The following is a 14,994-nucleotide window of genomic DNA, read 5'->3' as shown; positions in this document are numbered from 1 at the left end:
ATCAGTTTAGAATCCTGGTCACCCTCAAAATGATATAATACACATCAGTTTATACGCAGATAATTCTCACAGTTGCCTCTCAGGGATATACAAAGTACAGAAATATGTGTGATTATTTTTAAAAGAAGTATTTTAAAATATTCTAATAGAACTTTTCTTACTCCCTGTGATCCAATTACTTTCATTTTGATTTATGGCTGACTGATTTTATACCAATGTTATGTTAATGAAAGTTTCATTCCACTTTTGTGAAACATTTCTATCATTTCCTATATTCTGAGAGGTGAATTCTTTTCAATATTCTTGTGTAGGCTTCATAATTCCATCCACATATTATTCCTGTTACACTGTTATTTGAGTAAGATGAAAGTCTCTAATAATAAATAGTGATTCATTCTTTATCATTAAGGAAAATAGAGATATTTTTGAATGTGTAGCAAAACTCATTTTGATGCTCTTTTTGTTTTTACCTTATTTTGTTCAATTTAATGATACTTTTATCAGAAAAGACAAATTAAAATCACCTCTTTGACAATATAATATTTTTTTCTTTAAAGAAATTAAAGCAAGTAAAAATTTACTGTGACCTCCTAACATTGTTCTTCCAGGGTTCTGCTCTGCTTTCAGAAAATGTTTAAGGAGTCCTCATGACTTTGTTTTCAAGATAAATCCATTCTAAAACATTTGAGTTTGTGTTTTTGAAGTGGAGGGTGAATAAGAGAATCCATTTAATGCCATTCAGAATTGACTCATCTCTTTTTCTCCCTCCTGTCTCCTTCAGCTTTTCCTCTTTGTGGTTTGGAACTTTGAGCTCTACATGATACCCCTGTTTTTGTTGTTGCTACTGACGTGGAACTACTTCTTGATAAAATCAGGGAAAGATAACCGGCAACGTGACACGGTACGTCTTTGCTTCCACCTTTGTGCTCTTCTTGATCTTCTTTGTGAGGAGACAGCAATGAATTGTTTTTTCAAAACAGAATTTCTGTTGATAAAGACTCAAGTTGGGGCAAATATGTTTGCATGTGTTCCATTTCTTTCTCTTTTTGGTTGAAACTAAAATGGAAAACACATACTGAAGAATGCTTTGGATCCTGGTTTTTATTTATAAGGAGCTGGTTTTCATTTTAAATGAGCACAGGAAGATGATATTTCTCTTCTCGATATTTCCCATGTCTTATTGAATGCTTACACAAAAGTGCATATAATTCTAGGAGCTGAAGGGACAGCAGGGAGAACATTTAATTTCTCCCAAATGATTCATGGAAATACAAACTAGATCCATTTTTCTCGCCACAGTTCTTTTTGATTCTGTCCTAGAGAAAATGAATCATTGATATCAGCTTAGGAGATTCTTCAAAGCACTTTGGAAGGTACATTATACACTCCCAAGTTCTCTGTAGATTAAAAACTAGTTATGCTAATGGTTTAAGGATATAACTTAAAATAATTTGGCCCTAGGGAAAGCTAAACCAAATCTCATCTCTCCTCCTTTCCACTTGTCTTTTTGAAAACTGCAGAACATATTTGGAGCGCCTTCCCTGTCTCTGTGCCTTTGTATAGGCCATTCCCTAAACCTAGCATGATCTCCTTCCTCTCTTGGGACTTCTCACTTCTTTCAAGGCTCAAGTATCAACTCCTTCAAGAGACCCTTCCTGATTTCTACAATTATCACTGTTCCCTCTCCAAAATTATTTTGCACATGCTATGTACATATTTTATGTTAACTTATATTTCCACCTGTTATTAACTGCAAACAAAAGATAAACTTCTGAAGTCTGTTAACTAATAGTTTTGTTTTTTTCTGTCCCTAGTGCCTGGCATATAGTAGATCCTTGACAAATGCATACTGACTTGAACTTACCATTAAGTGGATTTTAATTTCAAAAGCAAAAACAAATGACTTTCCATTCTATAAATCTTGCAGTGTTCTTTCTGCAGACATTAGCACATTCTCCTGGGTTTTGTTGGTGTTTTATTCCATAGAATTACCCTGTAGATCTCCATCTTCTGAAAACAAAATATTTCCAAAAACTTCAACATAGATGGAGCCCTCTTTCTAAAAGAAAATATGTGAACTTATTCATTTGGTAGATAGACTAGCACTGTTCTGAGAAATCTGAATATTTCTGAAACAAAAGAATCTATTTTGGAACTCATCAAACTCTGAAGAGATCCTTTCCCCACCAAAGGCCATCATTTGATTTAAAGTTAACATTTTCATAAACTTCCCAATGCAATATGATAATAGGATCAGCTAATAATATCTTCAAGTCAAGTCAACAAGCATTTATTAAGCACTTAGTATATATCAAACACTGTGAAAATCTCTGCTCTCAAGGAGTTCAAAATCTTGTTTTGATTTATATGAATTTATTTTTTTTCTAAAGGCAGTTTTACATGGTACAAAAGGGAGTTCATTGTAAAACAAACATAGACTAAAAATGAGTATTCACAAAGTGTGTAATAAAAGAAACTGGCAAAACCTAAAATTTGTTGAATGAATAGATCAGTTTTAAAATAAAAAACAGGTCTCTAATGTAGGAGTCTCCCACTCTCTGCCCTTGGTCTTATTCTTTTCAATGTAGGTTGGGGACAAGATTACTTGTTCATATGAAATAGAGTATTCGTATCTAGGTGCTGCGATGAATAGAGTTCTGGGGCAGGAGTCTGAAAAAAATCCTCATGAAGTCAAATCTGGCCTCTGATATTTATTAGCTATGTGACTTAAGGCAAGTCACCTAATTCTTTTTACCTCAGTTTCCTCATGTGTAAAATGACCTGGAAAAGGAAATGGTGCACCATGCCAGCTTTTTTTGCCAAGAAAACTCCAAATGGGGGTCACAAACTCAACAACAACATTAAATGGAATTAGGAGTTTTAATAAATCACATGAGGCAGCAGTATACATAGCTTTTAAAAAAAGTTAATTTTTGTTAAGCTGCAAGAATAGAAGTATAACATACAAAGTGAAAGAAAAGAGAGATCTACTATATTTTGTTCTGCCTATTCCAACATCTGAAACATTGTGATCAGTTTTGTATTTCAAGTTTTAGAAAGAACATTGGTAAGTTAAAAGAGGTTGATGAGAAAGAAGGAGATTATAGAAACCATGCCATACTAAAATCCTTTGATGACTTGTGGATCATCATAGTTATATTCAAATGTTTATTTGAATTTATTTGAATATTTAGATTTATTCTATCAACTTAGTGCCAAAGACGTAGCTAGGACTGGTAGTTATTAGCAGGTAGATTTCATCTCAATAAGAGTTAAAAAAAAAAAAAAAAAAGTGACTAGGTCTAGCCTTAAACACGTTATTAGCGAGACAAAATGGATAAACAAAGCTTCTGTTTTAATCTGAAAACACTCTGTAGTACAATGGGAAGAGCCCTAGAGTTTATTTGTTTAGTGACTAGGTCTAGCCTTAAAGAAGTTATTAGTGAGACAAAATGGATAAACAAAGCTTCTGTTTTAATCTGAAGACACTCTGTAGTACAATGGGAAGAGCCCTAGAATTTATTTGTTTAGTTTGTGGTTTTCTCATTATCAAATACAAATCCCATAATTTTATAGTAAAATAAGGTGTTGGCCAAAGTCTGGAAAAACCTCATTCAATTTTCCCATCTTTGATACTTATTGTGTCATTAGGAACACAATAGAAATAAGGATGTCTCCCACATTATGAATTTGTTAATTCAAAGAAAGTTGGAACCATCAACAAAAATGAAGAACTTTTGAGGGATAAATTTGGGATGAAACATAATTGGTTTTGTTTTAAAATGTTAAATCTGAAGTGTCTATGATAACCTTGGGATATCTAAAATATAATTGATCATATAGAAATGATGATCAGGAAAGAGATTAGGAATGGATGTGTAAATTTAGGAATCTCTTTTATAAAGATGATAAATTAACTCTTGAGAATTAATGAGTTCATTAAGAGAAAATATTTAGACAAAAGAACAAAAAGCCCAGTACAGAACCTTGGGTGATGCTTGTACTTAATATACAAGTATTTTATTCTCTTTTTACAAATGAAAAAACCCAAACTTCCTGAAAACTTAGGTTCAATAGCCAAAGTCACTGACCTTAATAAATGGCAAAGCAGGGACCTATTCAAGTCTTCTAACATTCAAGCTTAGTGATCTTTCCAGTATGCTATGCTGCTTCTCAGGTGAATGTTGGCATTGCAGAAGTCAGTAAGTAAATGATTATATGATTCAGAAAGTTTGTTAAAAGAAATAGGAGTTGTTCAATTCTTCTTTAATTACTTTGTTAATTGGCTTCTATTTTGTAGAAAGAAAAGAGGCAAGTTTCACAGAATCACAGAATCACAAAACTTAGAAGTACTTAGCTCTATCTAGTACAAATCCCCTCATTTTTAGAATTAGATTATTTAATTTTCAATTGGCTTGTAGTCTATTTTTTCCTGGCCCTTTATTGAATATAATTTTTATTGCATTGTGGTCTAAAAAAGAATTTATTATTTCTGCCCTACTGCATTTGATTGTGAAGTTTTTATGCCCTAGTATATGATAAGTTTTTGTATAGGTGCCATGTACTGCTGAGAAAAAGGGATATTTCTTTCTATCCCTATTCTGTTTTTTCCAGAGGTCTATAATATCTAAGTTTTCTAAGATTCTATTAACCTTGCTAGTTTCTATCTTGTTTATTTTGTGATTTGATTTATCCAATTCTGAAGGAGGGAAGTTGAGGTCTCTCACTAGTATAGATTTGTTGTCTATTTCTTCCTGTAACTAGCTTAACTTCTCTAATAATCTGAATGCTGTTCCACTTAGTGTATATGCTTTTAATAACATTACTACTCTATTGTCTATGGTATTCTTTAACAAGGTATAGTTTTCTTCCTTATCTCTTTTAGTTGAATTAATTTTTATTTTTGCTATGACTGAGATTAGAATTTCTACCCCTGCTTTTTTTGCTTCAGCTGAAGCATAACAAATCCTGCTTTTTTTACCCTTACTCTGTCTGTATCTCTCTGTTTCAAATTTATTACTTGTAAATAACATATTGTAGGATTCTATTTTTTAATCCATTCTGCTATTTGCTTCTTTTTATGTGAGAGTTCATCCCATTCACATTCACAACTTTCCCTTCTGTCCAACCTCTCCCATTTTTTTCCTCTTTCTCCTCCTACTTCCTTATAATGGAAAATGTTTCTATATCCAACTAAGTGTTATTCCCTCTTTGATCTGAAATTGATGAGATTAAGCTTCAAACAATGCTCACCTCCCTCCCTTTTTCTCCTCTATCATAATAGGTCCTTTATGCCTCTTTGTATGATCTAATTTATCCCATTTTCTTCCCCCTTTCCTCTTCTCCCAGTACAAATCCTTTTTCCACCCCTTAATATCTTTTTCTTTAATATCATTTAATCAGAGTTATTTCATGCACACATTCTCTATCCATGTATGACCCCTTTAACTGCCCCAATAAAAGAATACAGTTTTCAAGAATTACAAGTATCATTTTTTCATCTAAGGATGTAAACAGTTTAACCTTAAAATAACATTTTTTCCTGTTTACCTTTCTATGTGTCTCTTCAGTCTTATGTTTGAAGATCAAATTTTCTGTTTAATTGTGATTTTTTCAATAGAAATGATTAAAAGTTCCTTATGTCATTGAAAATCTATCTCCTCCCCTAACAGATGATGCTCACTCTCCCTAAGTAGTTGATTCTTGGTTGTAATCCCAGGTCCTCTACCTTCTGGTATATGGTATTCCAGGTCTTCCTATCCTTTATTGTAAAAGCTTTCAGATCTGAGTAGTCTTGACTGTGGCTCCTCAATACTTGAATTGTTTTTTTTTTTTTTTTCCTGGCAGTTTGTAGTATTTTTTCCTTAGTTCTGGAATTCTGCAACAATGTTTCTTGAGGTTTTTTGTGGGATCTCTTTCTAAAGTGATCAATGAATTCTTTCAATGACTTTTGGTTCTAGTATATTAGGGCAGTTTTTATTGATGATCTCTTGAAGAATGCCACCCAGGCTCTTTTTTATTGGTTGTGTCCTTCAAGTGTATCAATCATTTTTAAATTGTTGCTCCTGAATCTATTTTTCAGGCAAGTTTTTCAAATAAGGAAAAACTTTTTTTGTAAAAAAAACATTTACATTTTCTTCCATTTTTTTCATTCTTTTTAGTTTGTTTGATTGATTCATGATGCCTCATAGAGTAATTAGCTTCCATTTGCCCAGTTATAATTTTTAATGTATAATTAGCTTTTGTATCTCTTTCTTGCATTTGATTAATTCTACTTTTTAAAATGTTGTTTTCATATATATATATATATATATTGCATTTAGGAAATTGTATTTTTACAAGAATTTTCTTTTTCCAAGCTGCTGACTCTCTCTTCCATATCTCTCATTTCTTTTCTCTATTTTTCTTCTTCCTCTCTTATTTGCTTCTTATAATATTTTATGAGCACTTCTAAGAATCCTCTTTGGACTTGAGACCAATTCATATCACTCTTTGAGATTTCCTCTGTGAATATTTTGTCCTCATCTGAGTTGGTGTTTTGATCTCCCCTGTAATATAGTTGCTTTCTACAGCTGAGGTTCTTTTCTGTTTCTTGCTCATTATCTTTCCATTTCTTTTTGTATTTTCTGTTTTGTAACTTTTATGGTTGAGTTCTGCTCCTGAGGTAAATGGGGTCCTGTCCCAGCTTCCTGTGCTGCTCTGAGCCTTGGCTTTGAGCTCAGGAGTTCTTTGTGTTGGTATCTTGCTCACAACAGGGGATAACTCTACCTATTTTCTCCAGACAACAGCCTGTTTTTCCAGATTGGAAATCTGCCTTCTGTGCTGGGACTGGAGGCTGCTCCTTTGGTCTGCTTTGCTACTGAGCCAACACTGAGGGTCTCTGTTGGTGAGCTGCTGTGATTAAGACCTCCACACTAGCTTTCCTAGACACTGAACTAAGCTGAACATCTCTTTCACCCCAGAGAGAGACTGATCTTTTTTGTAGCCCTTCTAATCTATGTTGAATGGGAGAATGGTTTCGTTCTGTCAGACTCTGTTCAAAGGCTTTATTTCACAAGGGAAACTGGGAAAGCTTGAGCAGCTTCCTGGTTTTACTCTGCTATCTTGGCTCCACTCCTCAGAACTCCCCAAATCCTATTTTAAAGGTGAGAAAACATGGGCCCAGAAAGATGAAGTAATATACCCAGAGTCCACATTTAGTTAATATCAGAACTAGGACAAGCAAAATTTTTGGATTCCCAAATCAGCACATTTTCTTAGTCCCTACAAGATTTGGAGTTATTTGCCAATAAGAAATCTTAATGTTCATAATTTAGTTTGAGCTTTTTATCCCAAAAGAGGTCTTCCTTACAGAAATGAGCAAATGTTTTAACTGCCTCAAATGAGAAATACTGGCAGTACAGGTTTTTGTAGCTAGCCATCTTCTCCAAAAGGCACTTAGCCTTGGCTTCCTTTCTAGAGTAATTCATTGTATATTCTCCATACAGTCCCATAAAATTCTAAGGCTTTCTCCAAAGCCTATTGAAAGGTCCAAATTAATATGAATTATGAGACTGCTGCATTGTTTTGTGTAAAATATAGCAACAAAGTAGAATTTCCTAAATCTTTTCCTACTAACACATTTGTTCTGACAGGCTCCCTCTTTTCCAAAGTGCCATGGACATTATTTTATTCCACTGCACAGCCCTCTGGGTAGGACTCTGCAGTCTAACTCTCATGGAATGCCAACTACACTCCATAACTCCTAGTAATTGCCTCTTACTTGCCCAAAACACACATATCCATTTCTGTGCTTTCCAGACATTCAGCACTGCAGTCACAAAGTTTCATTCAGCTTCTCAGACACTGGCACAGCTGAGAACTTACATAACTCTTAAATCCTGTTTATCTAATTGTATGTTTTCTGGCAAATCCAATTGTGTATTTGAACTTGTTGCTCACACACACACACACACAAAAAAAAAACCTGTCCCACATTAGTTCCATGTATCCCTCAAAATATACAAAATTTGGAAGCCAGAGTCTTTGCTCTGCTTCCTAGTGCTGATTTCCATTTTTCATTCAACATTTATCTGCCATGTTACCCAGTAGGCACACTGTGGGTGTAGGCAGTCATGCAATGGAGAAGAGATTTCCCTGCATAGCAAATTACAAGTTTTATGTTTCACTTGCAGATATCCTCAACAGTGTCCCCCAAAATGTTGTCAATCCCTGTCAGTAGCGACATGTGTGGGAGATAAAATCTGTGATAAAAGAAATAGTTTTCTGATATAAAGCCAAGTGTCTTTATTTGGAGAAGTTTATTAGAGAAATTTCTACTAGAGAAGTTAACATCTTTTTTATGAAAAATAAAGTCTTCTATAGCAGTGGATAAAAATTCTTAGTATTCTTAGAATACTGAAGTGATTGAATGAATAATATGATTGTTGGGAGAATGTAGAGGAGGGACAATTCTAAATGCCCTCTAACTGTATACATAAGAGAGACAAAAGGGAGAGTAATATTGCCATAATACAAAAGGAAGTAGAAGGAAAAAATTTCTATAAGAGATGAGAAATGTTTCACTGTTACCATGTTAGTTGTTAGATTATATCCAACAGTGAGTCATTTAGCATTATGGTCATTTATAAGATGAGACTATAAAATCTCTTTTCTGAGAAATCAAAATAGATTTTAAAATTTACTAGTTTTCCATCATTATTTCTTTCACTAACAACTTAACTAAAGAAATGGCTTGTAATGGTTACTGAATGTATCTTATCTTGCTGTGGCTATCTATGAACTCACCAGGGACAAGTGAGTTCCTTCCTAAAGATACCAACACTGCCCTGGCTGTAGGAAAAACAGGATGTTTGTTCAAAATTGAGTACTAGCAACCTTCTTCCTAATTTGAATTTTTTTCTTTTGTTTCTTAATATATTTTTCCCTTTTTAAGACAATTTTAGCATTTATTTTTATAAAACTTTGAGTTCCAAAAATTTCTCCTTCCCTTTTTTCCCTTTTCCAAAAATAGAAGGCAAATTGATAGAGATTATGCATGTGCAATCAGATAAAACATTTTCATATTAGTCCCAGTTGTGAAAGAAGAAAAAAATCAAAGGGAAAAAAACCATGAAAAAGAATAAAGTAAGTGGGGGGGAAATATGCTTTGATCTGCAGAGTTCATCAGTTCTTTATTTGATTACAGAAAGTAATTTCTGTCATGAGTCCTTTGTATGTTGTTGAGAAGAGATAAGTTATTCATAGTTGATCATTATACAGTGTTGCTAATAATGTGTATATTTCTCTAATTCTGCTCATTTTACTTTGCATCAGTTTTTAAGTCTTTCCAGGTTTTTCTGAAATCTGCCTGTTCATCGTTATCACTATTATGCATAATAGTATTCCATTACATTTACATATCATAGCTTATTCAGCTATTCTCCAATTAACAGGCATCCCCTTTATTTCCAATATTTTGCCGCCATCAAAAAGGGGCTGTTATGAATATTTTTGCAAAATAGGTCCTTTTCCCTTTTTTTTTTTTAGTGATTTTTTTTAATAATACAGACCTAGTAATGGTATTACTGGGTCAAAAGGTGTGCTTAGTTTAGTTTTCCTTTGCACATAGTTCCAAATTGCACTCCAGAATGGATCAGTGCACAACTCCATCAACACTTATTTAGTGTCCCAATTTTCCCACATCCTCTCCAACAATTATCATTTTCCTTTTTTGTCATATTAATCAATCTGATAGGTATGAGATGATACCCCAGAGTTATTTTCTGGGTATTTCTCTAATCAAAAGTGATTTAGAACACTTCTTCATATACCTATAGGTAGCTTAATCTAAAAACTGCCTTTTTATATCCTTTGACCATTTACCAATTGGTGAATGGCTTATGTTTTATTTTGTTTTTTTTATAAATTTGACTCAGTTCTCTATACATTTGAAAAATTAATTGGGCTTTTATCAAAGACAGTTTCTGTAAAGATTGTTTCCCAGCTTTTTCCTTTCTTTCTGATCTTAGTTGTTTTGGTTTTGTTTGTACAAAAGCTTTTAAATTTATAATCAAAATGATCAATTTTATATTTCATAATGTTTTCTATATCTTGTTTGGTGAATTCTTTCCTTCCCCATAGATCTGAGAGATAGATTTTTCTTTGCTCTTCTAATTTGCTTATGGTGCTGTCCTTTCTGTTTAAATCATGCACTCATTTTGACCTTATAACTTGGTAGACAGTACGAGTTTTGGTCTATATCTAGTTTGTGTCCTATTGTTTTTTCAGTTTTTCCAATACTTTTTATTAAATAGTGTGAGTTCTTATCCTAAAAGCTAGGGTCATTGGGTTTATCAAACACTACTTACTATGGGCATTAATATTACTTTACTATCTATCCCACTGATCTATCACTCTTATTTCCTAGTACCAGATAGTTTTGATGATTATCGCTTTATAATATAGTTAGAGATCTGGCATTACTAGGCCATCTTTCTTTGCATTTTTTTCATTAATCCTCTTGATATTCTTGACCTTTTGCTCCTCCATTGAATTGTTATTATTTTTTTTACCTCTATCAAATAATTTCTTGGTAGTCTGATTGTTGAACCAATTGGTTCAACACTGAACAAGTAAATTAGTTTAAGCAGAATTTTAATTTTTATTATATTGGCTCAGCCTATTCATGAGCCAGTGAAAAGATAGATTTAAAAATAATTAGAAGCTAAATAATCTAATCCTAAAGATTAAATGAGTCAAAGAATAAATGATGAAAGACAATCAATAATTTCATTAAAGAGAGTGACAACAATGATAAACATACCACAATTTATGGGATGGAATCAAAACAAAGAAAAAGCAAAGAAAAAAAGGTGAAAATACTATGCTTCAATCCATATTCAGTCTATGTATTTCTCTCTCTGGAATGAATTACATTTTCCATCCCAAGTCTGTTGGAATAATATTGCACCATATTTCTGAGAAGAGGCAAATCCATTATAGTTGATCAAGTTATTTAATTTTTAAGAATTATAAGTATCATCTTCCCATGCAGGGATATAAACAGTTTAACTCTTTTGAATTTCTTGTCTTTTCTTTTCCCTTTTTTACCTGTTTGTGCTTCTCTTTGTTAATGATTTTGGGGATCAATTTTTGGTTTAATTCTGGTCTTCTTATGAAAACTTGAAATTCTTACATTTTATTGAATGACTGTTTTTCCCCTAAAAGCAGTATGCTTAATTTTGATGGATAGATGATTTTTAGTTATAATTCTAGCAACTTTGCCTTACAGAATATGTTTCATGACCTCTGATCTTTTAATGTTGCAACTGCCATGTCCTAGGTAATCCTAATTGTGACTCCCCAGTATTTGAATTGTTTCTTTCTGGCTACTTGTAGCATATTCTCCTTGACATATTTCTGAAATTTAGTTAAAAATTTCCTTGGGGTTTTTATTTTGGGCTCTCTTTCATGAGGTAATTACTGTGTTCTTCCAATACCTCCTTTGCTTTCTGGTTCCAGGATATCAAGAGTTTTCCTTGATAATTTCTTAAAAATGAAAGTCTTCCTTTTAATTATGACTTAATTAAGTAGTCCAGTGATTCTGATATTGTCTCTCCTCAATCTGTTTTCCAGGTTAATTCTTTTTCCCATGAGGCATTTTACATTTTCTTCTTTTTTTTCATTCTTTTAAATTTATTTGATTGATGCTGAATGTCTCATAGTCATTATCTTCCACTTGCCCAATTCTAATTTTTAAGGAGTTGTTTTTCTCAATTAGCTTTTGTATTTTCTTTTCCATTTGGCCAATCGTACATTATAAGAAGTTGTTTTGTTCAGTGGATTTTTGTATCTCCTTTTCCACTTGGCTAATTCTGCTTTTTTAGCAGTTGTTTCTTTGTCAAGCAATTGACTCTCTTTCATAATTCTCTTGCATTACTCTTAATTTCTTTTCCCAATTTTTCTTATACTTCTCTTAGATGATTTTTAATCTCCTTTTTGAGGTCTCCAGTGAATTCTTTCTCTGTTTGAGACCACGTAGGCTTTCTCAGAGCTGAAGTCTACTAGTTCTTCTACCTATGCTAAGTCACATGTATGGTGGTGGGTTCCTGGTGGGGGTGTTTTCTTGTACAACTGCACTAGAGCTCAGGATCCACTACTGGTTTGCTTAGGTGGAATTTACTGTTGGCTTGCTGGTCTGGATTAAGTTCCCCTTCTACTCAAGTGAAACAGACCTTCCCTGCCAAATTTCCAAGTTTTTGAGTTCAAAGATTACTTCACCCCATTTTTTCCTGTTTTTGCTGATAGAGTCTGGGAGTGCTATTTTTTAATCACTGTTTTGAGGTGAATATGGAAGAATCATGGCAATTTACCCTGACGTCTTGACTCCCAGAAGTGATCTGAATTGGGTTTTTTAAAACACTCTTATACCCGAATCCATAATGGTGAATGTTAATTACTGCTTGATCATTTCATTGCAATGCCAAAAGTAGGACTTGATAGTCTTTTGTTTTGGTCAATATTGCATATGTAAGTCTTGAGTCAAGTGATGCTTTTGGCATAAAGGGCTTGGTTTGCTGTATAAAGATGTCACAATTCTGTATGCAAGAGCTTTCACCAAAAATCCTGGGAAATTTCCTCATTGATTACTCTAGTATTTGGTATTTGCTCCCATCATTCATGAATATTGGCCACAATTCAATGGAAGATAGTTTTTTTTTTTTAAATAAAAAAGAAAAGTCACCAATTCTTTAGCAACTAAATCACAAGATCCTAAAATCTTACGAGTAGGAGTTCTATCTTAACTGTAGTTAGCCATCTATTCAGCACGAGCCATTCTCAATAAGTTAGCTATACTTCTTTCTACTCATTTGAAGTTCCTATTAGGATGGCGTGCATATCATCAATTATTGCTCTATTGTTATAGTTCCCAGGTATTGTCTGCTCTTCATCTTTCAATGACAAAATCTTCCTTGTTGATCCTGTCTCTGCTCAATGGGGCTAGCTTCTTCTTGATATAACACTGTCAGCACACAGTTTGTCCTGAGTCTCTAGGATATGAGTCAACAAGTTTCCAGGGAGCCAAGAAATGATCTGTATGATATTTATAGCTCTTCCAGTAATAATGCACCAAATCAGAAATTCCCTTCTCTTCAGGCTTGTCTCTTTGTTTTGTGACTTTTCTGCCTCTGAATACACAAAGTTATGAAGGTCATTCTTATAGCCTTTCAGAATGGAACACCTATTCTCCCCCTTGAAGTATAGTTAGAACCCTGGTCTACAGAAAAGCCAACAACACTGACTTATTAAAAGACAGAATGACTGGATATTGATTCCCCTTTTGGGTGTCCAGCCCACCTTATGAACTAATAATGAGTTATGGAAATTGTCTTTAAAAATCACTTAATTCACTTCCCTCATTTTACAGATAAGGAAACCAAGACTCTGAAACTTGACTGAAGTCATACAATTTTTGTGGAAAAGAGACTCTAAATGTCAAGTTTTCTGATCCCTAATCCAATGTTCTTTTCCTAGAAGAAAAAAAAAATAGACAGTCCCCAAATAAGGACTTCTGAAAGATGATGAGACTGAGGGTGGTATCTTCAATATGAGAGGTAGTTTGGCACAGAGGCTGGAGAGCGAGCCTCTTAATCAAAAACCAATAGAACATTGAACACAGTAACAAGATTATGTGATAATCAACTTGGATGAACTTGACTATTTTCAACAATGAGATGATTCAGGGAAATTCCAATAAAGGTAGAATATACTTGGGATGGAAAGTGTCATCCTCAACCAGAAAGGGAAACTCACTGTGGATCAAAGCATAGTATTTTCACTTGTTGTTAATGTTTGTTTACTTGGATTTTTTTCTTTTTCATGTTTTTTTCCCTTTTGATTTGATTTTTCTTATGCAGCATGATAAAAAAGAAAATATGTTTAGAAGAATTTCATATGTTTTACCTATATCAGATTGCTTGCTGTCTTGGGGAGGAGAGAGAGATAAAAGAGAGAAAAAAAATTCAGAACACAAGATTTTGCAAATTGTAGTCGAAAACTATCTCTGCATGTATTTGGAAAAATAAAGTAAAAAAAAAATAAAAAAGAATACTAAAACTTGAAGTACCCCCTTTAACACATAAAGGTTATTTGTAATTGGTAACTGAGCAAGTAAAGTAAATTCTCATTGGTCTGAACTTTTATCTAAGACTAAAATTCAGAGGACTAAATCATCTGTACTGGTGGAATGACTTTTATCACTTTTTCCTATGTCAATGAAATCATTTAACCAGATGAAAAAAAAAAAAGTAAGTTTAATAAGACAATCCAAGCTGTCCCCCGATTTACCCTCATGAGTCACTGGGTAGCAACTATTAAGACCCCTACTGCTGTCACTGACAAGTAGAGGTCAACACTTTCCAAAGGTAAGTGAAGCTGTGGTCAGAAGTAGCATTTAATGAGTGCCTCAAAATGCTACCTGCAATTCATCTAAGTCAACAAAAGTAAAAAAGATGGAAGAATTAAGAATTCCTGCTCTTGTTAAAGAAAGACACATATAAAAGCCACATTACTGAAGAAGCATTTTTTTAGATTTCTCTGACATGTGAAAACTGTTCAAATTCATTGGCAATCACATGGATGTGCCCACCTATCACACCTGTCCCTTGAAAAGTTTGCTCCTTATCTTTCTTTACTATTATGCTATTCTGCCTACATAACAATCTTAATTGCCTAATCAATTGAGACATAAAAGACTGAACTCTAGCATGGGTCAATGAAATCATTCACTGACTCACCATCTTTCTATGACAGATGATGAATCAAAATACATGCACCCTTGTTAAAACACCTTAGAAAATAAATACTTGCCTGGTACGGAGGGATATTGGAGCCCTTTCCTATCCACATTGAATTATGCTAAAATTTGTTCCTTTCTTGTCAATAAATCTATTCACTACAAGTGAAGCACTCATCTCTAGACTGACAGTGCCTCAAGCATGGGTAATTGAAAAA

At 33.5% G+C, this 14,994-nt stretch overlaps 1 protein-coding gene across 10 annotated transcripts in view; it reads left to right on the top strand.

Moving 5' to 3' along the window:
* The window catches only part of MCTP1 (multiple C2 and transmembrane domain containing 1), a 679,042-nt gene that overhangs the window by 555,910 nt on the left and 108,138 nt on the right, over window positions 1–14,994 (top strand). For all 10 annotated transcript variants that reach the window (XM_031949501.1, XM_031949457.1, XM_031949335.1 and 7 more), the window contains one exon: window positions 782–901. In XM_031949501.1, the coding sequence (XP_031805361.1) occupies window positions 782–901 (120 nt within the window). The remainder of the gene's footprint in view (window positions 1–781; window positions 902–14,994) is intronic.

Source organism: Sarcophilus harrisii, chromosome 1 (genome assembly GCF_902635505.1).
Source record: "Sarcophilus harrisii chromosome 1, mSarHar1.11, whole genome shotgun sequence".
NCBI classification, from domain to species: Eukaryota; Metazoa; Chordata; class Mammalia; order Dasyuromorphia; family Dasyuridae; genus Sarcophilus; species Sarcophilus harrisii.
The sequence above is the reverse complement of the archived record's forward strand: the minus strand, read 5'-3'. Positions and strand labels throughout refer to the sequence as shown.